This window comes from Apostichopus japonicus, chromosome 15 (assembly GCF_037975245.1).
Source record: "Apostichopus japonicus isolate 1M-3 chromosome 15, ASM3797524v1, whole genome shotgun sequence".
Lineage (NCBI taxonomy): Eukaryota > Metazoa > Echinodermata > Holothuroidea > Aspidochirotida > Stichopodidae > Apostichopus > Apostichopus japonicus.
Genome location: NC_092575.1, coordinates 22,562,863 through 22,589,840, shown reverse-complemented (window position 1 = coordinate 22,589,840; position 26,978 = coordinate 22,562,863). Strand labels below are relative to the sequence as shown.

Sequence of the window (26,978 nt, the reverse complement as noted above, 5' to 3'; positions counted from 1 at the left end):
TATTCAATGACCTAAAGTCTGTGTTACATATTGGAACGGATTTTATCATTTTATTCCTGGGGATTTAACTTTTGCATTATCAGCGTCGTCAATCACCAATATTTTAATGAAAATTATTATTACTTGAAGAAAAAGCTAGGCATGAATTTCAATGTTTTAGCCTATTACAAAGCCTGGCTCTTGTAACATACCCAATATTTTAATCAATGTCTTAAATCGAATGAAATGGCAAACCGCTTACTCAGAAAGCTTTGTACAGATGTGCAAACGTATGTTAGTTTGAAGTTTATTTTGTTGATCCCATGTTTCCTTTGCATAGTCAGTAGTATTCTTCACCGAACTGTCAAAGTACTTTCCTCAAGAGGTTGATATTTTTCTGAATTATTGATTTTCTTTACGTTGTTGACCTATTATTCAAGCATGATTATCTTCCGAAATTCATTGAAAAAATCTTTGAAATGCTCAAAGATTTTTTCGCTCTCTTTCTGCTTATTACCCTCGCAACCGGTAAAATTGGGGCACTAATAAGCTATTTTCCACCTACAGACGCGCATGCGTAAAGGTGAAATAAACTTAATGCAATGTTGAAAATACATATACTGTATATAGATGCCTATACGCGGTCGTTCATACATGAAAAACCTATATAATTCAGTGTGCCCGAGATATGGCAACAATAATATTATTAAAATGCAAAGGCTACATATACAGACATAAGTGAAGCATAACCTACGGAAAGATTGAGTAAAATATCGTAGAATTAAACCAGAATCTAATTTAACCGGCGACTTTGATACTTGCATCCAGCTGTTACAACTCCTTATCAAGATCTTCACATAAATGTTGTAGAGTCCCTTCTCAATCCTTGAGAGTGGGTCTTAACCCAAATACACTCAGCCCTTATTCGACGCACCGTGAACCGACAGCGCTATTCAACGCAGTCCAAACAGATAAGCCTATAGCTGAACAGGTCCAATATAATTTCTCTCTCGAACCGAAATAATTTTTAGCGAAACAATCAAACTTGTCGAAGACAGTTCTAATTGCATCTGTTACTCAAGATCACACATACTTGGTTAGGTTTCATTGTTGAACTTGAACATCATGTTAGGCTCGACTGCTTTCATGCATGGCATTTCAACTATTAATTGATTTTACGGCTGTGTGGATCAGTCGATGCGGGCATCTTGAGCACATACACTTCATTGGATTGGCAGACGATATATGAGCTCATGTTTTTGTATGCACATTGGAGATTTCATTCTATTTATTTTGTATAAATTTGGCACCATATTGTATGAATTTGGTCCATAGAAACATGCAAAAACTTTATAATCAGAATGAAGATACACCGGGAAAGTCACATGTTGGCGGTTAACGTACTTCATATACTTATTTATCAGTTCTCTATCATGTGACATTTAAGTCTTATAGTCCTACTTAAATAGTACACAAAGTTTGGACCGAATAAGATTTCTTATCAATAAACTTGTAAAGACATGTGTAGAGACAATAAATATTATTTTCAACTTAAATTATGGACTGCGTGGATCTGTTATTTAAATAATAGACAAAACATTAAAAGCCAAATCTAATCAGCTTCACAATCCATCTCTGGGGCAGTTTTCAAGGCTATGTGATTGCACTTTTTTGCTCCAAAAGTAATTGGCCTTCTGTCTGAATGGAGAAAGAAAACAATTGATTGCTTTAAAATACACCATCTCTTACTTTATGATCCGTGCCTTCTTTCGTATCGATTTGCTCCATAAAGTAAAAAGAAAAAAAATAGTAAAGTAGCCATTCCAAAATATCAATTTTGTTTTGATGAACAACAACTTCTAATGGCCCAAAAAACAAAAATTTGTACAACAACACAGATATGAAGATGAAATGTGCATCCAATTTGATTAAAATGAAATTTTTTTGATGCCACTTTATTAAGAAAGTTGAGATTGGTTTTAAAATGAAATGGTTCGATGAACAGCAAAGTTTACAATGATTAATCAGATTTAACCATGTCAAAAGAACACTGATGCCTTCGGTTTTTAACCGTACATGACATACATGATTATGATGTCGTTAAATATTATTTGGTGTAACAAGTCCATTATGATCAGCCTATGAGTGCGCATATTAAAGCCGTATCGATTGAAACCGACCATTGTTGTTTTGTTTTTGGAACAAAAGCGTATAGGTGCATGTGATAAAGATGCTCAGATTGATTTTGTTCAATAATAAATTTTCTGTATTTCATTATGGCAGCAAACGCTTTATTTGCCCCTTTGTGCATATTTTGTTAGATATACAATGTCAGTCAAAGGTTATTGCCAAACCCGTCAAGATGTCTCCTTTACTCTTATATCAAATAATTTCAAGTTTATACATATATTCATACCTAAACGTACACAACCAACAAATTTTGAAGAAAATAAAACGCTGTCTAAAAGTGCATCGACTTTTTTGACTTTTGATCAAATTTAAATTTAATTCAGATCACAATTAAAGTTTCATATTCATTCCCAAGTGGATAATGGTCTGTCGTGTTACAGATTCCATTGAAGATTATTTAATTTTTTTCGTTCGCCTCTATACGTTGCCCCGAATTCCAAGGAAATTGTTTTCACTGTAACTATATAGGCCTTGTTCCTCGATAAAGCCATGACAAATGAGCGAGAGAGAATCCTCACGGGTGGCCTATCTCTGTTCTTATTTAATTTGGTCTTGTCTAATTCTTCGTGATGGAGACAAATTTTACGACTCATTCGCGGAGTAAATGTGTCCATTGTCACTTCGTAAGCAATTAAGCAATGACTTCCTGACAGATAGGCAGGATTTAAAATAAAGACTTCGAAAAAGAAGGTCGGTTGAAAGGATTCTGTAATCCGTAGAATAATTTGTAAGGACACGAACTAAACATGAAGAATACAGTGGCATGTTTTGTAACACATTGCACTTAGAGGCGGCAGGGTGTCGTGAGGTACCAAGAAAGAAATCATAAATGTAAGGTTTTAACATTAAAACGGCGACAAACTGATAGACGTATTATGATTTAATTATGAAGCTCAATATTATCTGTACTTTTTCTCGCTTTCATAGAATGTTTGTTGCCAAAATCTCTAGAGTAGAGTCGTTATTTTGATCACTTCAGATGTGTACAAGGAAATATCACGAAGTAGATTATTGCGACAATAAAGTTGAGGGACCCTATAGCTGTCAAAATGGGACAAAATTTTTGATGAGCATGTTAATGTGGAAACTGCACACTAGTAGACTGAAACTATAGCAATATCTAAAAAGGGAACAATAAACACCACATTTAGATATCATAAAATACTTTCCAATCCAAATACCCAAAACAGACTCAAACCTCGAAAATCATTAAAGCAATACTTCTTCTGTTTTATTTGTTTCTTTGTTTTCATTTTCATTTCCATTTTGGAGGCTTGTTTTCTGTTACTTACATTCAGTATCCTTGCTTTCAGGTGAAGATGACTCTTGCTGTGAGGTTTGCCATCATCGCAAACGCGAGCTATCCCGAGAAAAGACGAGAGTCAATCGAGCCAGGTCGCGATCAAGGGAAAGGACTCCTCGAGGATACGCTTCTTGTAGTGACACCAGCACGGGGGTTTCCGAAGAAAGCCGATCCCGTGCCGATACCTCATCCGAAGATGCGAGTAGCTTAAGTTGCCAACCCGAGGAGCGAGGACGCCCGTCATTAAGGAGAGACGTGACACAATCTACCGTAGAAATAATCGAAGAGAAGGAAAATCTTAAGGAGAATGACTCCAAACTAGCTAATGTGAAAAAGAGCTTCAGTCTCTTTAAAATCTTCCAAAAAAGTCGAGCAAAAGAGAGGAAAGTCGGTCGGCAGTGCCCAGTTTGTGGCAACGAGGAAAGCGAAAGTTGTTGTATTTCAAAGAGAACTCCGGTCCAGGAACCATGGTTTGACAACAATTTACGAAAACAGAGACAACCAAAACCTGGAACTAAAGGAAGAAAACAGAAAATAGATAACGAAGATTTTATAAATGCTTGGCGAAATAACGATGGCAGCGTGTCATCATGTGAACTGTATTATACTAGAAGCCAGTCGGATTATGAATCGCGGAGCCGGCGCCCTAACAACCGCAATGTATCTTTCGAATCAGACAGTGAATGCATGGTGAGGCATCGCAGGATACAACGAACAAAAAGTGGCAGTGAACTCTGCATGTTAGGAAGAAATAATAACAACCCAGATAGTCTCAAAAGACGACTATTGAGTCGATCTTGTGAACGTCTGACAACAACTTCAACCGACTCACAAGAGACAAAAAGGGACTTTGGTCAACAATTTGTACAAAATCGTCCTGCTGAAGAACAAACTGTATCCGATAAACTGCAAAGACGCTATCGGAAGAAAAATAGAAGAAGCAAGTCGTGCGAAAAGTTGAATGCTTTGAATTCGCCGCAGAAGAAGTCTTACAGAAACTATGATTCTGACTGGGAGATTAGGTCTACAGTTGAAACGTCTGTTGTAAGTCAAAGTGCGAGCCTCAAGCAAAGACAGAAAGCACGTTCTTGCGAACGTCTAAGTGAAAGACAACCGGAAACAGACGACGAAGTAAGATTAATAGAACGCAAAGCAAAAAGGAAAAACTTAGAGCAAAAGCTGGGATCAAAGGTCATTGGAAATTTGGAATTATCTGGAAACAATGGAAATGCAATGCTCATCACAGGAATCCCTTCAAAACCGGTTATAAAAGAAGCGACTGTGCGAAAGACTAAAATAACAAAATCGCCCCAGAACCCTTCCGAAAAAGTGCACTACAGTAAAAAGTCTACCAGTTTACCACGGCAACGTAGAGTTATATCGGACACTGACGAGGTATGGGTTAAGGCCAGGTACGACAACAAACCTTGCCACGAGTGCAATTTCAATCAAAATGATAATTACAGTGACAATAATTCCGCAAGAAAAAGTCAGACTCTAGGCCGAAGGTTGCCTCCTCGAACGGATCAATATCGCGACACCGCACCATCTTTCATTCTGTGCAAAGACAACCAGAAACAAAGAACTTACGGACAAGAGGATGTTATCCTACGGCTCCAGTCGAGTGATGATGCCGTATGTTACAGTGAACAACTGAGACTCGTGGCGTCGAATCAACGCGAAAAATTGTTTAGCTCAACGCATGATTGCCGACTCGGTCACGAAAAGATACCATCAGTGAACGGTTGCAAAACAAGCCAGGGCAGCAACAGATCGCGAACTCGCTCCGGCAAAAACCCAGATCCTTTACTAACTGAGGATGCTTTTGGCTACGAAATGCGAGATCCTCATTCCGCTTATATTAAATTCCCTCAGTCTAACAGTAAGTCAGTCTTAGAAACGAACATTGACGAACATTCTAGTCTAGGTCGCCATAAATATACCTCACTGACGTCACTGTCAACAACGATGTCAACGACATCGGAAGACTCGTTAGACTCTGGGAACGGTTCGCTCTCTGATCGTACCTTGAAACAAGAAGAAAACGCGAATAGCTATAGTCCGATCGACGCCGAAAGACAACGACAATTAACGAGTGCCCCACGACAGATGACAACACGTCCATTAGTTCGGGGGTGTGGCCCCGTTCATGAAACGAGCGACTATGAATCGGAAGCAAGTTTGAGCGATGCCAATTTACATGCAAGACCAATAGGAAGAAGACAGTTACCTAAACTTGATCAAAACTTTAACGTACAACCAACGTCGCTTGCGTCCTCTCATAGAAGACCGAGGATTCGTTATGTAGAATATTAACGCAAATACTCCACGTGATTGGCTGGTTTCAGAGAGGATTTGTTTTGTTTGTTTTGCTTTCAATTCATTCTTTCTTTATTTATTGGACTGAAATGATTTTTTTTATAAGTTTTATTTTTATCAACCAATCCATAACTTGAAATAATTCGGATTCTTATTTATATATGTATAAGATTTTTTTCAAGATAGTAAACTTTTATAATATACAATTTCTCAATTCAGAAGGTTTTAAGTTAAGCAGAAAACATGTGGACGTGCAGCTTTCAAAGTTCTAACATTTTGATATAGAAATTTGACAATATAACGATAAAACAACTGCCGATTCATCGAGCAGTTTAAGATAAATTGCATATTTAGTAGTTCATTACGACATTACACATTTTCTTGATTTAAAAAAATAAATTTTACATATCATTTATGGTTTATTCAACATCGAGAACCAACATTCGTTGGAGGCTCAATACATTTTGACACTGTTTTGAATTTAATTTCGAAAAGTTTTCAATTTCGACTGCTAACCTGATTTTTTTCAAGGACTTTTAATACAAGAACCATTGAGTTAAAGCACCCATACTGTAGACATTTTCTCAAAATATCTTGTTGCATGAAAAATGAATAAATCCATATTATTTTAGAAATTTCCATATCACTCAAAATATTAACCCGAATGCTCTAATAATTAATAAGGATCTTGCCAGAACTCCTAACTATAAAGATCAACATTTCAATGAAGTAGAAAACATTGTTCGTAACCGTAGGTTTTTCGAACGACAATTCCAAATATTGCTTCATGAAGCAAAATACAGTTGTGTAAAGTCAACTTTGTATAGGTGAGATTAACACTAAACACACATATACCTTTAGAGTTTCGGGTTTGATCAACTCTCTCTGAAGTTAAGGGAATCAGGGAACGAATTTATATATTTTTAAAATATATGTATCAGTAGCTTATATCCTTACCGATGCAGTATTTAAAAAGAATCCCTCAAAATAAGTAAAATACTTCTTAAAATGATACAAGGAACGACTGTGTTCCAAGAATACATTTCATATAGATCATAAGGTGATGTCAAACTCTGACCATTAGGTTAGTCCTGCGCGAACGAATTTCGTTCGTAGTGCAAATGCTCAAATCCGCGCATATATCTGACCGTCATACCGTCAAAAGTAATGCGTGCAGGCCAATATGGTAGCCGCGCGTGCGGCTCGTGCTCGTGCAGGGTAGCAGTCATTGCATAATGTGATATATTTACATTGGATATCTAATAAAGAATGCACAACCTATACATACAATGGGACGTGATATCCTTCCAATGAGGAAGATCTTGATTAATATCGTCCGGTAAAATATTAACAATATTTCAAGGCTTTCATGAATTTTCAATTTAGCAATATTAGGAGGTGCAGACTCGCAAATTAAAGATTTTCTCTCGTCTGTTGTACTACCGCAATTAACTGCAACCCCAAACAATCACTTATGTCCTCCGAGGTCTAATTCTGATGCGTACAAGCAGTTTGTTTTCTAGCAAGGGATAGGCTATGTTCAAAAGTTATACTCCTTTCAAAATCTAGGAATTCGAAAGGGACTTTGGCATTTGAGTAAACAGCTTTTACGGTACTTATCAATATTTCAAGAGTACTTCTTTCAATTAGTTAATTGCCTGCGACTATTAAATGAACGACTGTTGCTCTGAGGCTAAGTATTTACCAAATTCGCAACCCGCTTTTAAGTAAGAGAAGGGTTTAAGTTAAGACGTAAAAGTCACATTGTTTAAAGTAAGAAAGTCGTTCCGAATGAGCATTTAATATAATCATACCCATTACAAAATTTAAAGATCTTTCGACAAGAACGTTGAGATTTTCAAACTTTACAAAGAACGCCCTTTCACCATACAAGAGCCGAAACTGGATATAATAACGTTAGAACCATGCCCTATCATTGTAAGTAGAATGTGTAGTGCAAAGCCCTTTGCAATACGTCGAGATGAATTTTTAACCGTATATGCTTGGATAATGGCATGATAAACGAATGGCAGTTCAAAGTATACCAACATCCGGAATTGTCAGAAAGTAGATTTTTATGTCATTTATGTCCACCAAGTTGCATTACAAAAATAACCCATAATTTGAAAGGAAATATTTATATTCTCCTCAGTACTGACAATGTCTTTACAATATTGCACAATCATTTGCAATGTGTCCTTCCATTGATCTTAAAAATTCAATAATATTTCCTTGAAAAGAAGAAATTGTTAGATTTCTTCTTTACTCAGGTTTAGCATATGCCTCCTAGGAAAGAAGTACCCTATGTGGTTTACTTAGTATTTTACCAGTGGTTACCACACTTAATAATGTCTCATGAAATGGAAAACATCCCCTCGGCTATTGCTTTCTTTGCCTTTTATGACAATTTTGCGAAAACAAGTCCGACTAGACTTCACTTCCTTCAGATATTTGTTCCAACTAATTGTCCGCTTGGAAGCTTTGGAAGTCATTTACAAAAAAATGCAAACTTGAGGGGAATATATGTCTTTTGAAATTTGTTCATGGGTAAAATATTCTTGCCTTGGGCTTGTTCCTACGAAGCTCACATTGTGTAGAAAGCGTCCGATTGTGGTTTGACAACTGGTGTTTTCGGAATCCTATTTTGCGCTCTTCATAGGCCTGTTCCCAGCGGGCGGCCACTATAGGTGTGTGAAATTTGTTTAATATTAAAAGTCTAAAGACTTAACCCATGTTTTTTCTGCTTTTCTTTTTTTTTCTTTGCATCTATTTAACCAAATCGCATTACCGTTTTCGCCCTTATGGATTTGAATGGCTCATTGCGTTTACCGAACTTTGTAGTGGATGAACTTTGGTCATTGGGGTCTGTATTATAATGAGTAGAGAGCTGTCGAAAGCTAAATATGGAAACTGGGTATCGTAAGTCTTTGATGTAAAGAAAGCTGAACTAGCGTTTGATTTTGTCATCAACAACCGCATGTACATCTGTTTAAAGCTCTAACTAGTCGATTGCAACTGAGCGCGGCTGTTTCCGATCAATTGTATAGTTTAATACACGTCTATACATCAAGAAGAGATAATACTGTTTTTGTCAACTTAATCGCGATTCTTTACAGGGGTATTTAGTCAAGCGCGGGATATGTGAGGTGTACAACCCCCCTTCCCCAACTCACACACATTTTTCTTTCAACCCTCCATTAAGGTATAGTAAACTAGCACCGCCTTGCTTGCATATGGACCTAATTATAGACCTATTCTATAGTATAAATGATATGCCTCAGAATATTTTCTCAGTGGGGATTCTCAATCCCACCCCCACCCCTACATGGGAGTCTGCTTCAACGACCCCAGGGCCACACCGTCTCCTTCTTAAATCCTAGAAACTCCCCTGGTACAGTATCCCTTCTGTACTAGGGTACTGTGTAATTCTGTAAGAGAAATCCATGTAGGCCGATATACCCAACTAGAGATATATATATATATATATTGATAAAGGCCTATAGTTAGATACTAACTGAGTTGATCGAAAGAGGTGTCCAGGAAGACCTTTCTTGTGTTATCATTTCAATTATAACACACAACAACATTTTTACTTCCTTTACTCTCCGTTATATACAATTCAGTGAAATACAGTTTGCTATCAAATCCAGTTACATAAAAACCAGTCATTGAATATTTTTCTTAATACGCACTTTAATAATTGATTCGCACATTTTTCTTCAATTTTTTTACCATTGGACTGTTCAATTTTAAGTAACTTGGTTAAGTATATATAGCCATCCCATTTTTTTTTACACTTCATGTGTGCTGCTGGAACAGTATAAATGTAATGAATTGTTATTCTATATATATTAAATTTGATTAAATTTGACGAAATTATATTATACCTGTCTTTTCTCTCTCTTTGTTGTCTATTTCTCACTCACTCTCTCTGTCTTTGAAATATATGCAATGAAGACCCTTGCAATTCATTTAGCTATAAATTTCCAGACAAGCAAAGGAACTAAAGTTTCAGAGATTTTCATACAGGAGGAACTTCCCTTCCCGACAACCCCGTTATCGATCGCCTATATTAAATATTTTACCTCTTTGCACCTATCCATATGGAGGAATGAAACCATGTATGACACTTCTGTTGGAAGAACAAACACTACGACTCAATCTTTAAAAAGTTTTTCCCCTTCCCTTTCTTCAAAGTTAATTAAAATGTGGCAAAAGAGAAGGTTGTTGGACTTTGAAATACTTTCAGTGCCAATATCATAACAACAACAACAGAAAGGAAGATAAACAAGCCATATTCACATTGTTAATTTTACTGTAATTATCAGCACATATATAGAAAATGACAAAGGAAATATAATTTGCTATTGAGATTTGCAAATGGAAGATGAACTATAATTATTCGTTATGAATAATGATCTATTTTTTGAGATATAACGGAAGAACATCCAAAGGATGCCGCTAAATCACCAATAGCTAGCAGAAGTGCGATTTACTATAGTAAAATTAGTCTCTTTCTATGCCGACAGTGATTATATACTACTGGGATAACAGCTTTCCATAGTGAGTGAGATTGAACAACATCAACATATTAATAATATATATACATAACATTATCTTTATGCAAAACGCAGCAAACAAAACATGTTTCATATACAAGTAAACAGTAGTCGCAAACTTTGTTGTATTTGTTGCTTGTTGTGTTTTGTTGTTAGCGTCCTCGTCTTGGTTTCTGATGTTGCCCTCCGCCGGTAATCCACAAGGACGAGGATAAAAACGATTTGACTTGTCAACATATTTTCTTTCGCTTCATTGTTTTATAATAAGATCAATGAAAGCGAGGTTACTCCAAATTGCTCCCAAAACGTACCCTTATACCCCATGCAACCATGGCTCTATGTACGCGCACACACTTTAGAGAAAGCATTGACTATAAGACACAAAAGTTGTCTAGAGCTGGGCAAGAGCATAGAAGCCTTCCAGTGGATATATCATACTATCTCGTTATACTTAAACAAAGAAAAACTGAGAAAGAAAACAAAATAAACCCGAACGTCGAACTCTGAGTGACCTAGTCCTATACTTGTTCTTAGTGTTAAGTTTAACTTGTCATGAAATTATGACTTTATCTGCTTAACTTAAATGCATGTCTGTCATTCGTCTCACTAATAACCCATTTTTGCGGTACCTTTTAGCACCTTTTAATTCTTTCAAAACGAAAAACGAAAGGGTTCAATACTGACAGATCCCTTCATCGTGGTCTAGCTAGATTATATGTAGACCAACAAGTCCACGCATCGTAGATGCGTGGATTGATCTGAGATGACGCACCGGTCCACGGCTGAAATTTGTAAAGGCGCAAAACACATTTGCTTCTCCCTTTTCACAATTTATGTCACTTTTTACGAAGCAGATTTATTAAAGAATTTCTAACGATCATCGTACATGCCCGGGGCCTGTAGTATTGAAAGGTCATGCCAGCAGACGTCATGCTGGGACATCCTTTTAAAATCGAATTGAACCGGAACTTTATCCCACAGGTGTACCGACGAGTAACAATTTGATTAACGCCTTCGGTGGTGATGCATACACGTATGGGCTTGGTGCTGTGTATGATTGATTAGACGTGTTAGTACCGCTCCGGTAGTATAAGCCGGTTAGAGTGCGGACATTCGCTCTGGACCATCTTCTGAAGATGGATAAGAAGAACTGAAATATTTCATCTTTCCAACCTGGAAATTTATTCTGAAGAAGCAGTCAAGAAGGGAACTTATTATGACTTTGTTTTGACCATGTAAACTTGACGTTTTCAGCATCAATCGTGGGCGTAACCGTTATTACCTATTAACGGAACGTGTAAAGTAAAAAGAAAACGAAATCATAGCTCACGGAAAATTGGATGTGTTGGAACTTAATGCTAGGTTGCATGTAGTCACAACAATAAATAGTAAAGGGCCTACTCTAATCCTTCTGTGTTTAATAAAGTTTGACTGAGTAATGCGTTTACAGATTATTAAAGCAGTATTTTGGTCGTTTCGTTATAACAATTCGACCGTACATGGCGAGTATTAATCAACTCTGATAAACCAAACATGTCTGGTTAATGTACAAGAAATTCGTCCACTTAATTGTCTGCACGTATTTATCAGCATAAATCACATGAAAACACAAACGAGTAATCCATTCATATACCAGCAATATTTTCTGATAACTGATAGTTCAACAGTTCAACAAATGACATTTGAAGTAATGGGTTTATGATATACATGGCACGGTATCTTAAAATTTACATAAACAAGAAGAGCTGATGTTTCATTCTACAAAGAACGCTCTTTCTTGACGTCGTTAGTCCTACAATTTATACAATTTATTTGTATTACTCTAGATACCAAATAAATGCGGAGAAGATAATACCATGTTAGGTAATAGATATAATGCAAGCCGCAAATTCACTGCATGAATATTTATATATATATATAATATCGGCAGGTTTTGTAGCCACCTTTGTTAATCATTTAAAGTGTGCGTCGTATTTATCGAATAACGTCATAGTCTTTACAAGCAGATCACTATATAGTAAAAAAGAAAACATCCTATATGTATTTTACAAGATCTAAAGAATGGGTGTGATGGATAATAATCACTATATATTGAAATACACATCCTATTGTATTGTACAAGATCTATAGGATTGGTGTGATGGATAATAAGCATATCACTATATAGTGAAATACACATCCTATTGTATCGTACAAGATATATAGAATGGGTGTGATGGATAATAAGCAGGTCACTATATAGTGAAATACACATCCTATTGTATTGTACAAGATCTATAGAATGAGTGTGATGGATAATAAGCATATCACTATATAGTGTAATACACATCCTATTGTATCGTACAAGATATATAGAATGGGTGTGATGGATAATAAGCAGATCATTATATAGTGAAATACACATCCTATTGTATTGTACAAGATATATAGAATGGGTGTGATGGATAATAAGCAGGTCACTATATAGTGAAATACACATCCTATTGTATTGTACAAGATCTATAGAATGAGTGTGATGGATAATAAGCAGATCACTATATAGTGAAATACTCATCCTATTGTATCGTAACACAGTCATAATGCTGAAAATTTCCTGCATTAAGTCTTACCCGTTCAATATGCCTATATAATGTAATAATCAGATAATCAAATACCAGAATTTTTAGCACTTTATAGCATATGAGTTAATATTGTTCGGTAAGTTTACAACACTGATAAATACTCAGTTGGTAATGTTGCATAGCAAATGGTGCTCATTTCCTACTGCCAGAACATGCCCCAGAGCATCATTACTAGTTTAGGTTGATTTTGATTAATGTTAGATGCAAGTTGGCACTAAAATGTTCCATAATAAGATAGTTTATTGGCTTGACTTTAGTCAAGTTTAGTTTCAAATAATGACGCAAAAAGTCGAAAATTACGAAAAAGTGTCCAATTTTTATATTTCCAAATTCATTGGTAACTCATTCCGCATTGGTGGGAAACACTTTGATTTGTGTAACAGTCAGTATTTAGTCAGTATATATATATATATATATATACTTTATTCAAAGGAAATATCAGATTAATAGAGTACCTAATTATAGTATATAATTATGTCACACTTACCACTTCTCAATTAATACTATATGTAGAATATTGAAAAGTTATTGTCGATGCAAAAGCAAAAAAAAAATCACATCTACACGTCACCCCATAGGCCCTATACTGATAAAAATGTCATCAGAAACTTCAAACACATTAAGTACCTCTTCAAAGACGAATTTTTACTGCAACCTTCCCTTGCTTTATTTTGAAGTGTCCGAACCTTTTCGCTGCCTTTTTTTAGCCTTGCAGTAAGCTACAAGATAACTGCAACTTCACCATCAGTAAAAAATTTCAAGTATGTTGTTACTGTGACGTGCTCATGGAATCATTTCTTCTCTTGATTCGCTGAACATGTAATGAGAAAAAAATTGAATATGAAATGACAAAGGTGTCACAGAAATCCATCAAAACCCCCTCGAGCGTAATTTCTCATCGCGCAACCGCGAAATCCTTACAATTTATTGATGTTCACGAGTGATGTAGCTGTCAATGTAATCACACTTCCAAATGGATTTTAGCAGAATTGAAGTTGTTGATAACTTTTTAGAGTGCACCCTCTCGGGTGGGCCATTAAAGGGATCGTTTCTACTTCTCGTTGTTTTCTTTTAAATCATTTTTAGCCTCGAATTTTCAGTGACGAAATGTTGTCAGTTTTTGTAAATTGCCATGAAAATTATTAGCCAATTTTTGAATTGAAAGCAACTTCGATGCTGTATTTTTTTTGAACTTGATATACAATATTAATAATGGTACTGTGACTTTTGGTGAAATTAATATGTTAGGATAATAAGGTTATCATACCGTAACTTTAATCATTAGAATCATACCCGTCCGTATGCGGCTTTTTGCGTGTTATTACTAAATTAAAATGACCATATTGCACATCACGATGTACACTGAGTGGAAGGTTGAGCCGTTTCTTCTCGCTCAAAGCTGGTACAGTTTGTTGGATATTGACTTGACCAGTTAATTTAAGATAATAAATTCCCAACCGATTCTAAGAAGCGTAGTGTAGGCCTCCGTGTATCTGCAGTGAAAGTGTGGTGGGCCTTATATAAGTGTTTGTGTTGTGTCAAATGTAACGGGTTATTCAAGTTCTTCTAACATCTGATTTTGCTTTGAATTGACATTTCACCCTGGACATCTTTCAATATATATATATATATATATATATATATAGGCCTACACTAGGAGATCACGTGGTTGGCTATTCCTGATATGTGAGTTATTAACGGTTTAATCCAAAACGTTCTTTTGTGTCTCACAAAGTTAAGGTTTATTTTTATTGACAAACTTTCAGGGTTTTTTTGCTTACTATCATCGTTCCCCTGGTGAATGTTGTTGAATTCAAGTTAAATATCTTTAAGTATCTTAATTAGCCTGTTTAAAACCAAGGAACTATTACGTAATAGTAACATGTTAAGTTTACCAGTTTACCAATTTGCGACGATTGTCAAACTAGTAATATCGTGCAACAAATTCACCGTATTTGAGCGTCGAAGAAGTTTCGTTACAAACTAAACGAATTATTTTAATGTCATTATATTTCAATAGCTGTTATATGAATGTTTTCGTATCTACAAAACTACATCATGCATAGCAATTGATGTCTTCTTTATTGATCAATGCCGACGTCATTCCGGGATGTCGTTAATGTTCTTCAAGTGTCTAAAGTATGTACAAATTCGTCACGGGTACAGCGGAACGTCCGCTGTGCGTAACACAATTGTGCCTAAAATGTAGGCCGCGTGCCATATACAATTAGGTGAGATATAAGTTAGCAGTAGCGATGCGCTTTGGCGGACTTTATTAATATTGTCTACATGTGAAGTCATGTCTATTTTAGTGGATATGATCTCAGAGGATGGAATAACAGACACCTTTAAATGGCACGGTGAAGGTAAATATCAGAGATCAAAACCTTAATGCAGTCTGTGTAATTACAGTCTTATTAATAACGAATAAAGTGATAGACACTGTTATATTTTCCCCCCAGTCGAATGCCTCGTTACAACGCTGTCTACTCAACGCTATTTCTCAGTGTGTGTGTCTAACTATGGAAAAAAATCGAAATATCTCAGTTTATAAGGACCATCCCATTTGTGTGCCGGAATACTGCTTTGCATGGACGGGGATTTTTGACAAGTCTATGTGAACTGACTGGGTATGGCCATCCACACAAATGTGAAATGTGACTGAAAGTCTGTTGGGGGGGGGGGGGTGGGCTTGGAAATAGGGTAATACATTTATGCTGAGAGCAAGTTGTGTGTACGCCATATACATGTAAGTATATACGTATAGCTTCTTCGGTTACCATGAGCAATGGTGTAATAAACGGTACCGATTTGGTCAGTGATTCAGTGCCGGACTAACAACCATTACTGGAACATTAAGGTACCACATGTCCGAGTCTGCAGGCATATCCCAAATATAGAGCGTTGGTTGTCGTATCTGGAAGTGTTCATGGATATTCCCCTTAACCGTGGGGCGCCGTAGGCACTTGCTTCGTTTGTGTATTGGATACTCCAGCAATGTAGTTCTCACCGCGCCCCCCCCCCCACCCCGCTCCAACCCCACATGCCGCCTATCCTGCCTTATGCGTAACCTCTAACATTGCAGAATGAACAAAACATGAAAAACATTTTATTGTACATTGGGTACAGAAGAAGTAATAGTGATTGCAAACAATAAATGTAAGCAGTCGAGTTTCTTAGAATGTAACGGTGGGCTTTAACTTTTGCCACTTAAAAATTTTTGTCCCCATGTTGCTTTATTTGCTTTGATAAAACATCATCTTTCATATCCACATATGAAATTTTCAACCGTCCATAATTCCTTTTGTCAGCCTCCAACGACTCTCCTATACCCTTCAACCACCCCCCCCCCCCTTCTCCCAACACACTCTCAAACTTCTTCCAACTTTCCTGCACCCTCTCAGTATTTGTCACACACACACACGCACGCATGTTTGTATTACATTCAGACCGAGGACCCCATTGTATTTTAAATCCACGTACCCTAACCTTAACAATACCCCATACAATAGAAATTCTTCCGAGGACGTGGTGATTCTTTAGAAATCACAACCGAGGACCTGAAATTCTTTTGTTCAAGTCCTCGGTCAGATAGAAAAACAAACGCATCTATATATATAACTATAGTGAAACATCCATCGCAACTCGGCAAGATAGTGTCTTTAACAGTCTGGGGGTCTTGTTCCCGGCTGTTGTTATAAATGACACAGATTTGATCTTCTTTCCTAAGGCGCCGCCGATCAAAATTGATTCCTTCTGCGGTTATACGTACTGGTCTTCGGTAATTATTCCGTCATCCAGTCATATTAAGAAAACGTCAAAATGAATATGAGGCGCTGACATTCAGTGACATTGCAGGTTGTATGTAATTTGTCATGCACCACCTTGCCTTTTCGGGGCAAAAAAAAAGCAATCACCTTTTCGAAGCAACATTTTTGGCAATATCTTCGTATGTGTGTCATAATGTAGGGCCCCATTACGCATTGGGATCAAGTTTTAAATTAGTAATAATATTTTGTTAGGTTAACATGATACCTATCACGTGATTCTGAGTAAATATGCGATTGGTATTGACCTTTCTTTACACAGAGGGAAATGAATAAATACGAATCAGTGATTTAATATGAATTCGTGCACATTAAACCATTCATGAATATATATATATATATATATATATATAATCCATGTGTCCCTTTCCTGTACCATTTCCTATAGACAAACGAGCTTATAGATTGGTTCACATTTACTTGAAACCAATGTAACAGTTACACGTGTTAAGCGTTCAATGCTCTCCAATCAGGGAACTGGATAGCGTATAGCAGCTCTCTTTTGCAATTCTATATCCTATCCGATTCTATAACCACTTGGTTTTTGGTCTCCCGTCGCACAAGGCGTATACGCTACATAGGTTAATAAATAACAATGTAAAAACAATTCAGCAACCCCCTATATCTTCACTGCTTATTCAGGTATAATAAACTAAGTGAACGGGTACAGGATACACGCTCCTGCAAGTCATCCCCTTAATGAATTATTCTACTACATAAGCGAACCAACAGTTTTCAGCAGAATAATTTAAACTGACTTATGATCTTTAATCTGTCAACCTGGGCGCCTTTTCTTAACTATAAACTATAATTTATGTCCACTTCATAACTCATCCGCCTCGGTAAATCGCTAAAATCGGCCAACCTGCCATTCGAAGAAAAAAGGAGCTTTTATTGTATATTGTTTACAAACTTCCTGTAGTGTGGTTGAAGACTGTAAACCCCGCGTTGTCTCATTAACCATGCATGGAAAATTAGCATATCAATGCTCCATTCTTTATATACCGTTTATCTCAGTATGATGTTTATATGGTTTATATAGTCTAAACTTCATAATGTGAACTACTTCTTCTAGTAATCTTTACTAATGGTCGACATACTTTTCGAGAGTTCAAACTACGACTAATATTGTTTAACAGTTCCGAAATCTCGAGTGGGGAAATGATGTGAACAAATTGCACTTTTTGTTACAGTTTTAACCTACTTTATTTTTTTTTATTTATTTTTTTTCGGCGACCGCGAAATGAAAATGCTTGGTAAAAAGTACAAGGACACATGTAAAATAGGGAATTATAATGACAAAAGAAAGTGTGTCATCCTTTGTATTCTAATACTTTAATATTTTAACTTACGCTTCTATACACATTAGCCTAGCATAAATGCCCTTTGTCTTTAAATGTTCACTTTTAAAGATCATGATCGTATGTTCTGGATTTTGCTATCTTCGTGTAATTATATCAGCCATCAGAATGATGTTTCGTGTGTTTTGCACGAATTCTAATATCACAACGAAACAAACAACAGAATTATCAATGTAAAGGAACCCGACAAGAACGTTGGTCACGAAAAGCTTTAGTTTAACCTTTATATGTAAGAATTATACGACGAGTTATTAAAGAGGACATCAGTTTAGTCCAAACAACATAAAATGGATTTATTAAGAAGGATTAGGCCTAATACCCAATGCAGATATATTCCTAGATTATGTTGTATGGTATTTTTACGTAAAACGACCATATATCATAATATAGCCATATTATTACATTATTATTATATTATTATTTTATATTATATCGCCATATTATTATTAGTTCGAGTCACTCCCAGATTAATGTATGTCGTCCAGTTACAGAGTTGTTGACAATTAACAATTCATAATCATGGACGTTATATGAATGTAAGAGACTGACTTCGGTCAGCTTGCGGCTTTGATAAGCCAATGCGGCTTCTTCGCGAGTTCCTGCTTGCAGGAGGATCTAATATACATACATACATACATACATACATACATACATACATACATACATACATACATACATACATACATACATACATACATACATACATACATACATACATACATACATACATACATACATACATACATACATACATACATACATACATACATACATACATACATACATACATACATACATACATACATACATACATACATACATACATACATACATACATACATACATACATACATACATACATACATACATACATACATACATACATACATACATACATACATACATACATACATACATACATACATACATACATACATACATACATACATACATACATACATACATACATACATACATACATACATACATACATACATACATACATACATACATACATACATACATACATACATACATACATACATACATACATACATACATACATACATACATACATACATACATACATACATTATACCATATTACCATATTCTTATTTTTAACCATATCCCTTAAACTGTGAACCTTGTTGGAAAATGCAAAATATCATAATCATTGAATTCTTGTATATGTCAAGTATATATATATGTTTATATATATGTTAGAAATTGATGGTTTATTATATGTGCGCCTACAGTGGAATTACAACCTTCCTTAACCAGTTTCGAACCTCTGAGTTGGAAAACCCAGAACAGTGAAAAAACTTACTTCCAGCCTCCACCGGGATTCAAACCCGGGCCTCCCTACATAGACATGATCATCAAGAATTCTAACGTTATAACGTAAAAATACCATATATCAAAATAAAGCCATATTAAACCATAACCCATACAATGTGAACTTTATATGTAGGATACTGCAAACTATTATAATTATTGAATTCTTGACGATCATGTTCATTCTTCTGGATTCAAGAAATAACCCTAATAGCTAACCAATTAACCTAAATTTCAACTTTATCTGGGGCTTAATATAAAACCATCTTTCCTTTTCGAAGGGGAATTATTCTCTGCTGGTTCTGATTTCCATAGAAAAGGTGGTTGAAAATAGGAAGGAGATTTTAAGTAAGAACTAACAAACTAACCTCCTTACGGTATAGTCATTCGTCTTGTTAGTATTTCATTCAAAGGGGTAACCTCATTAATTAGCATTTTGATATTTCTTCTTTATTCCCCTCCCAAAATAGAAAAAGTACATTCGAAGGTGAAATCGATGTTTCCATCAGGCGGATTTGTTTTTCTTTTTCTTCATTTTCTTCTTCCTTTTTTTTAAATTTATATTTTTCTTAAATCAAAATGCATTCTCGTTCTTGATTAGCGACCGACATATCCAACTTTATCGGGGTTGGTTCGATATTTTCCTTTCTCGATATAATTAACTTACCTAGAGGTCGTAGAGACATATGCAGGCATTAATCAGCTATATGTGTACTTCAGATTCTGTATCTATACGGATTTGTTGTTTTTATACTTTCATTAATTAACTATAGTTGGCTTATTATTCATAGTTCGACTTATATCTATGATATAATTGTTATCTTTCTTTTATAATATACAGTGAGGAATAATTTGAACTAAGGAAGGGAGTGTCTTTGTGCTCCGCTTACTTCTGATTCGGATCATTATTAACGTGCAGCGCAGTTGATTGACATCTGTGCGGCAGAGGCATATATATATATATATATATATATATATATATATATATATATATATATATATATATATATATATATAAAACATTGCCCACATATATATCTGTACCAAATGCAAAATGCGGCATGATCGTAAAGAAATACAAAGAACAATCTCCTTGATCACATTAATATGCAATCACATGCATACACATAAAATAATATGAAATCACATACAATAATATGCATTCACATGTTATCGACTACAGCCATATACAATCACATGCAAATCGAATGCCATCGGACGTGATGACATCCGATCACGTGTGGGCGGTCCTTGTAGTCAACCTGCTGTAAATATAGCTATACCTATAATACAAAATGTTGTATCAAAATAAACAAAATCGAACACGAACAGTCCCTTTACGACAGAATACTTCGTGTTTACGTTCTGGACATAACTTTTCAGCAAACAGACCAAAAGAAAAAATCGGACAAAAGAAACAAGAAATGGAAGAAAACAACTTTTATTTGAAGCCCTCTGTGAGATAGATGAAAGCTTAAATATGAGATGATTGCTTACATCAACTCTAATCATTAGATTGATCAATTTAAATAACAAAGGCCTCAGTGGACGCGATTCGGTCAAGTAAATATGTCAATTTAAGTTCTTTGACTGAAAGAGAGATTTCTTATTTCTATGAATGACAAAATTTACTACTTAGGTCGCCATATTTTCATGTCTCGCGTCACGCATAACGTAGAAACTACATTATCATACCACTGTGAACCCCATCTTTGGAGAAAACTGTCAACATTTGTTATCATTCTTACAATTCCGTTCGTCTCCCTGAAAGTCATTATGCGTTCCAAATATGTTCTCCTTAATCCTACCGGCCAAAGAAAACCAGAAAAACAAGACAAATAAGAGAACGTCGGATTTGTAAGATCAATAAATTGTGGAAGGTGTGAGATCGCCTTGGGATTTAATAAGTTTCTTTTTAGATGGGGCACGAATAAGGGAAATCATGAAATATTCATTAACATCAAAGTCTCAACAAAGTAGCAAAACATAATTCCTTCAGCTACAATGTCCATTTTTTTTTTTTTTTTTGTAGTTCACTATCGCTCAACTATCATTTCTGATTTATCCACTGACTTCGATAGTTTTTCCTGTTTAATTTACATCATAAAAATTATGTCATTAAGTGATCTAATTTTCGATAAATTTTGCATGAAATTTGAACATTTTGTTTAAAGTGGTTAGAAAGATTTCATAAAACAGAAAGATCTCCGGCCTCATACCTCTATTTCTTTCATTGTTTTGCTTTTGTGATGGGAAGTGATGGGGATGAGGGGGGGGGGGAGGTTGGGATGGGGCACCCATCCCGTTTTTCTTTTCTCTTTTAAATTCATAGGCCGGCTTAAATAGTAATAAGAGTATGTTGTTAGTGCAACATTGCGTGTTGACCTAGTTATAGAACTAATTTATTCTAAAATTAATTTCTAGCCTAAATAGGCCTCATAATTCATCATTTGTCGTTTATTTTATTTTATTTTTTACTTCAAGAGGACTCCCAGACTCCCTCCCATACATGAGAGTCGGCTTCAAAATCCTCTGGGCAACAATCCCTGGATCCACCTTTAGTTACCCCTCTACCCACCCCCCCCCCCCATTTCACCTTTCTGAATCATTTGTTTGTGTACATTACATTACAACACCGCATTACATGACAACGATCCACATATTTGATTTCATTATTCATACCTCGCACCCAAATAAACAAAGATTCACGTTGAACTCTGTGTTGCCCGAACTACATATTATTATCTTTCATCATGAAGTATGTTAATAAAGATAGAGAAAGAGGGAAGGGAGGGGAGGCGGTGGATGTTACCTCAGGCAACGAACTTTATTGATGCCTTTATTTCCATCTATCATTATTGAAAATAATATTCTCAGTGATAATGATAACACTAGTTAGTCCATTGGGGTTTATATACCTATACTTATATCAATATATCTCAAATGATGACTTTTAATTACAAAGAAACTGATACAATGTCACTCGGTTGGCAGACGGAATTTTTTCACCTTGTGGATTACAGAGCAACAAGAAAAGGTTCCTGAAGTTTCGAAGGTTGTGAACTCGGGGCGGATTGTTTTGTAGTGTCTGATTTTGCGTTCTGTGGTAGTTCTGGTATTGCTATAGCGCTATGACTAGAGATCTGGGGGACGGGCGGGGTGAGGGAGGGTGGGTGGGAGGAAGGGTGGGTGGGGGATGGTGGGAGGGATGGTGGGAGGGTTGGGAGGATGCTGAATTATTTTACCTGTTCGTTAGTTTTATGTAAGAGGGGACACAAATGCACACACATATAATTAGTCCGGATATATTGTAAGAGATGTAATTTGAACCCTTTATCAAACACAATGAATCAGTGAGACATTTCTTGTGTCCATTTAACGCCATTTTATAATATTCACAAAGCAAAGCATTTGGAATGTTTCAGGACAAGACATATGTCATCGAAGAATAAAGCTAACCCTTGCTACATTTAGTTTCACATACAACCATAAAACAATGACCCTCCCCTCCCCTCCGCACCGCTTCCCCTGCCCCACCCGACCCCTGTATACAATGATTGGCTCTACCGCACGATTGTAAGACCTATATAAGCTCAGACAATGTGTATTGTGAATTGCTAAATTTCATGAAGAATTGAGACAAATTTGGGAGGAGGAGGGTGGGGGAAGTATAGTTTTATACATGAACCCCTTCTTCCCTCCACACTGTACAGTTGTCTGCTCCGAAAGCAGTTGTAAAATACGTGTACAATTTTGATTATATGGGTCCCCATAATTTTTCTACTGACATATTTGGAGCCTGTGAAACTATCAACTAGACAAGCAATTAAATTCAACCACGTGAATATCCTTGTAATAGAACCAAAAATGCTGGAATTGTCTGCATCTTTAGGTCACGCCCACATCCTCACATTTTTTTAGGGGGCGTGGTGACGGCGAATAGATACATTCTTCAAATTTCATGATTTTTATTATTTAAAATAATAAACTATTCTTTGAAGTATGTTGACTGTCAACTGCCGAAGTTGTGGATTTCTAGGTCGTCATAACATTATTGAACAAATAAGCCATATCGTGCACATCGTTTTGAATTCAGTCAATGAAACAAGATATGATAAATAGTGATATATCTATCATTATATATCATCGTTACCAATAATTGGAGTATCATTATACAATAAGTTATCATCGGTTACTGTATGTTACCTCGATGTCATCAACATCTAGTTTACTGAACCCAGAGGTTGACAAGCCAGGCATCGACCTAATTGAAACACAATCTTCATGTGATGATGATCGGGTTTAAACATCGGCTGAAAGAAAAAAGGCCATCGTTATTGGAAGCGTTCAGAGAATTACAAGGCAGACATGCAGGCCGGGGCACTTGCGCAGTTTCCCGCCCGTTTAGGGGGAATGACAACTTAGCTTCCCCATCCGTAATGTAACGGAGTAATCTGAATACATTCTGAAAGGTTCATGTACGGACGTGATGGATGCACCCCGTTTAACATCGCTGAAGTAGAACAATGTAAAATAATGTTGTTTTTTGAAGCAAGCAACGAATCAAAGTTTCTCCACACCGCCCCCCCCTCTTCCACCCCTCCCCGGTCGTTCCCTTCATGACTTTATAGTTCCATAATTCCAAGCCGCCGATTGCCACCATACATAACAAATAAACATTGCGTATATATGATAAATCATACACACACTCACTGTATATAGTAAATACTAAATAGTATACAATTTGCAATACGAACCCAGTTGAACACTTTTCTCTCTACCAACCTACTTCACCCCATCCCCCACCCCTCCCCTCCCCCATCACTAGGTCTCGGTATACATCGTGAAATAAAAACAGAACGCAATGAAAACTGAGCGTAAATATGTGACTCATGGTTTAGAAACTATAAGGACGCTTTTGAGTTTTCTTTACCAGTATTCATAGTGCTTAGTATATGTATGACGTCATTTGTAAATATGTCTCCAGGGAATAGTGCACAGTTCCTGTTTCGATAAACAATTGATAATAGACCTATATAAAACAATAACAACAACAACATGAAACCCAAAACGGCTGACAAAAAACTAGCGCAGTCTTGAATACATTCAAGTATTCTATAAACATACCACAACCTAGCTTCTTCTAGGCTATTTTTACATCTTGTTTGTTTTACAAATATGAAACACGAATTTTCCACACATTTATGAGGAAGGGGCAGGGAAGGGACAAGGAAAGCCTACCATTTTCAGTACAAATATATCTGACGGTCGCAAACATGTTATTTTCCAGGTGATCACCTCGTACGGTCATTTTCTTTTATCTGACCGCTGGTCAACACTCCGGTGCATCCTAAAATTTCCAAACCACGCAAAATTCGTCCGACTGTCCAATCAGGTTTAGATAAAGTAATGCGTCTAGTGCACAGGTGCACTTAATTAATGATCGGTCAGCCATAAATTGATTTTATTTGGTCGACCGTAATATCATTGCTTGCTAATTTTTATCTTCTCTTGGTTATGCAAGAGAAAAAAATGGAAAATCAAAGGATTGGTCACCGAATGAACTCGACGACTCAAATGTGAAAAGTGATTGTACTTTTTTTTCAGGTATGAGACCTTGTACTGATCAAACAAAGTGAATATGAAAAAGAAACGGGTTTTTTTTTACCCTATCTTTTAATTAAAATAAAAAGAAAAACACGGGTTAAAAAAAGATGGAAGGAGACATATCTTGGTTTTAGCAAAGCTGTGTAAACCTTGATCAAAGTAGGCTAATTTTGACATCTCCCCTAGCTGTGTATAAATGTAATTTTGGCATCTGGCATATCCCGTAGCTGTTTAAAATTTAATTTTGCATCTGGCAATGTAAAATGTAATCTACCGAATTTGACAAATGTGTTGTATATATAAGAGATTGTGAAGACAAAAGTAAGTTGTATACGCCTAAAGGCTATCAATGTAAAACATAAATATGTAATTTCGGAAAGGAATTTTCCACAAAAAAAGGAAACATATCGAAATAATACAAAATTACAACAACATAAATGTGTATATACAAGCCAGACAATAATCCCACATCTCTCTCAAAACGTATTGATACGATCAGATCAAATTAGTAAATTTGCATCCTACACTTGTTCCACGAACTTTGCCTATTCACGTTCGGGTATATATATATATATATATATATATATATATATATATATATATATATATATATATATATATATATATATATATATATGTTGTAAGGTCTGCTGCCATTCTTTTCCATTTTTATCACAGAGATTACGAATCGTGAAGCTTCACTTAATTACGAATTTGCTGATATTCAAATCTTTAGCAATCATAGATCCGTCTTATGCACTTTCTCCATCTCTCCCTCCCGCTCTCTCCATCTCTGTTTCTGCATCTCATTTATCTTTCATCCCTTTCACCTTCAGATTTTATTTGACTTGATCAGCTTCGTTTACGCCTTATTCTTCGCATTAAAGACAAAGACATATGACTTAATGTTAACTTCCTTTTATATATATTCTCTATAAATCTTTCCTACCTTTCTCCCTTTATCTCTCTCTCTGACTGCATGTATTTCTTTAAACTTTATTTTTTTCTCTAAAGTAAGGCTAGGTATACCTTTTATGCTTACAATAACGGATTAATTTAGCCTCTGGTCATATTCCTCACAACACGTGCTCAACATTTAACCTATAGCCCAGATATTACTATATATGTTTTTTTTTTTTTTCAGGGATGTACATAATGTTAGTACATTTCATAATGGAACAGTTGAAGAAATATTAAGAGGACTCATAAAGAAGAAAAAAACATTAAACGAAAGAGAGAGAGAGAGAGAGAGAGAAAAAACACGGGTAAAGCTGGACGGAAAAAAAATAATGCATTCAACTTTGGATTAATCAAGGTTAAATTTCCTACAGTGACTAATGGTTTTCATTTATCTGGTTGTATTATAGCGTATGTTATGGAAGGGAAGGACCTTTAACTCAAATACAGATGCAGTGAACGGGGTATATAAAATTCAAGGATGATGTAATATATGTTAGCAAACACATTTCAACTTATGATTCTTTCATGGATTTATTTACAGTAGAATTGATCACCTGCAGTATATATAGGTGGAATCTGATCGATCGTGGGTGTGTCTTGAAAAGCTAACACTCATGTGGAAGAAATGTTTTAAAAAAAAGGATTGATGGATTTATTTGTCATTTATTTTCTTTTAAAACGAGATATAAGCCAGAAAGAAAAGAAACGAATGAGGGGGTGGAGGGTGGGGGGGTGTTATGGCAGTTCTTGGCGGTGAGGTATGGGCAAACAATATTTAAATGAGTGAATTAAAATGTCAAATATATATATAGACGTTGATTTATGTTTACATCAAATTTACTCTTTGTTTCTCATTGTTTTCTTCAAAAGTGAAGAAAATTTATTGAATTCTGCATGAAGGAGGCTACATGAATG

General features: G+C 35.8%; 1 protein-coding gene across 2 annotated transcripts in view; it reads left to right on the top strand.

The window, feature by feature from the left end:
- Positions 1 to 9,659, top strand: part of LOC139981067 (uncharacterized) — a 34,432-nt gene extending 24,773 nt beyond the window's left edge. For both annotated transcript variants that reach the window (XM_071993224.1, XM_071993225.1), the window contains exon 3: positions 3,483 to 9,659. In XM_071993224.1, the coding sequence (XP_071849325.1) occupies positions 3,483 to 5,788 (2,306 nt within the window). In that variant the 3' untranslated portion in view covers positions 5,789 to 9,659. The remainder of the gene's footprint in view (positions 1 to 3,482) is intronic.
- The last annotated feature ends 17,319 nt before the right edge of the window (positions 9,660 to 26,978 follow it).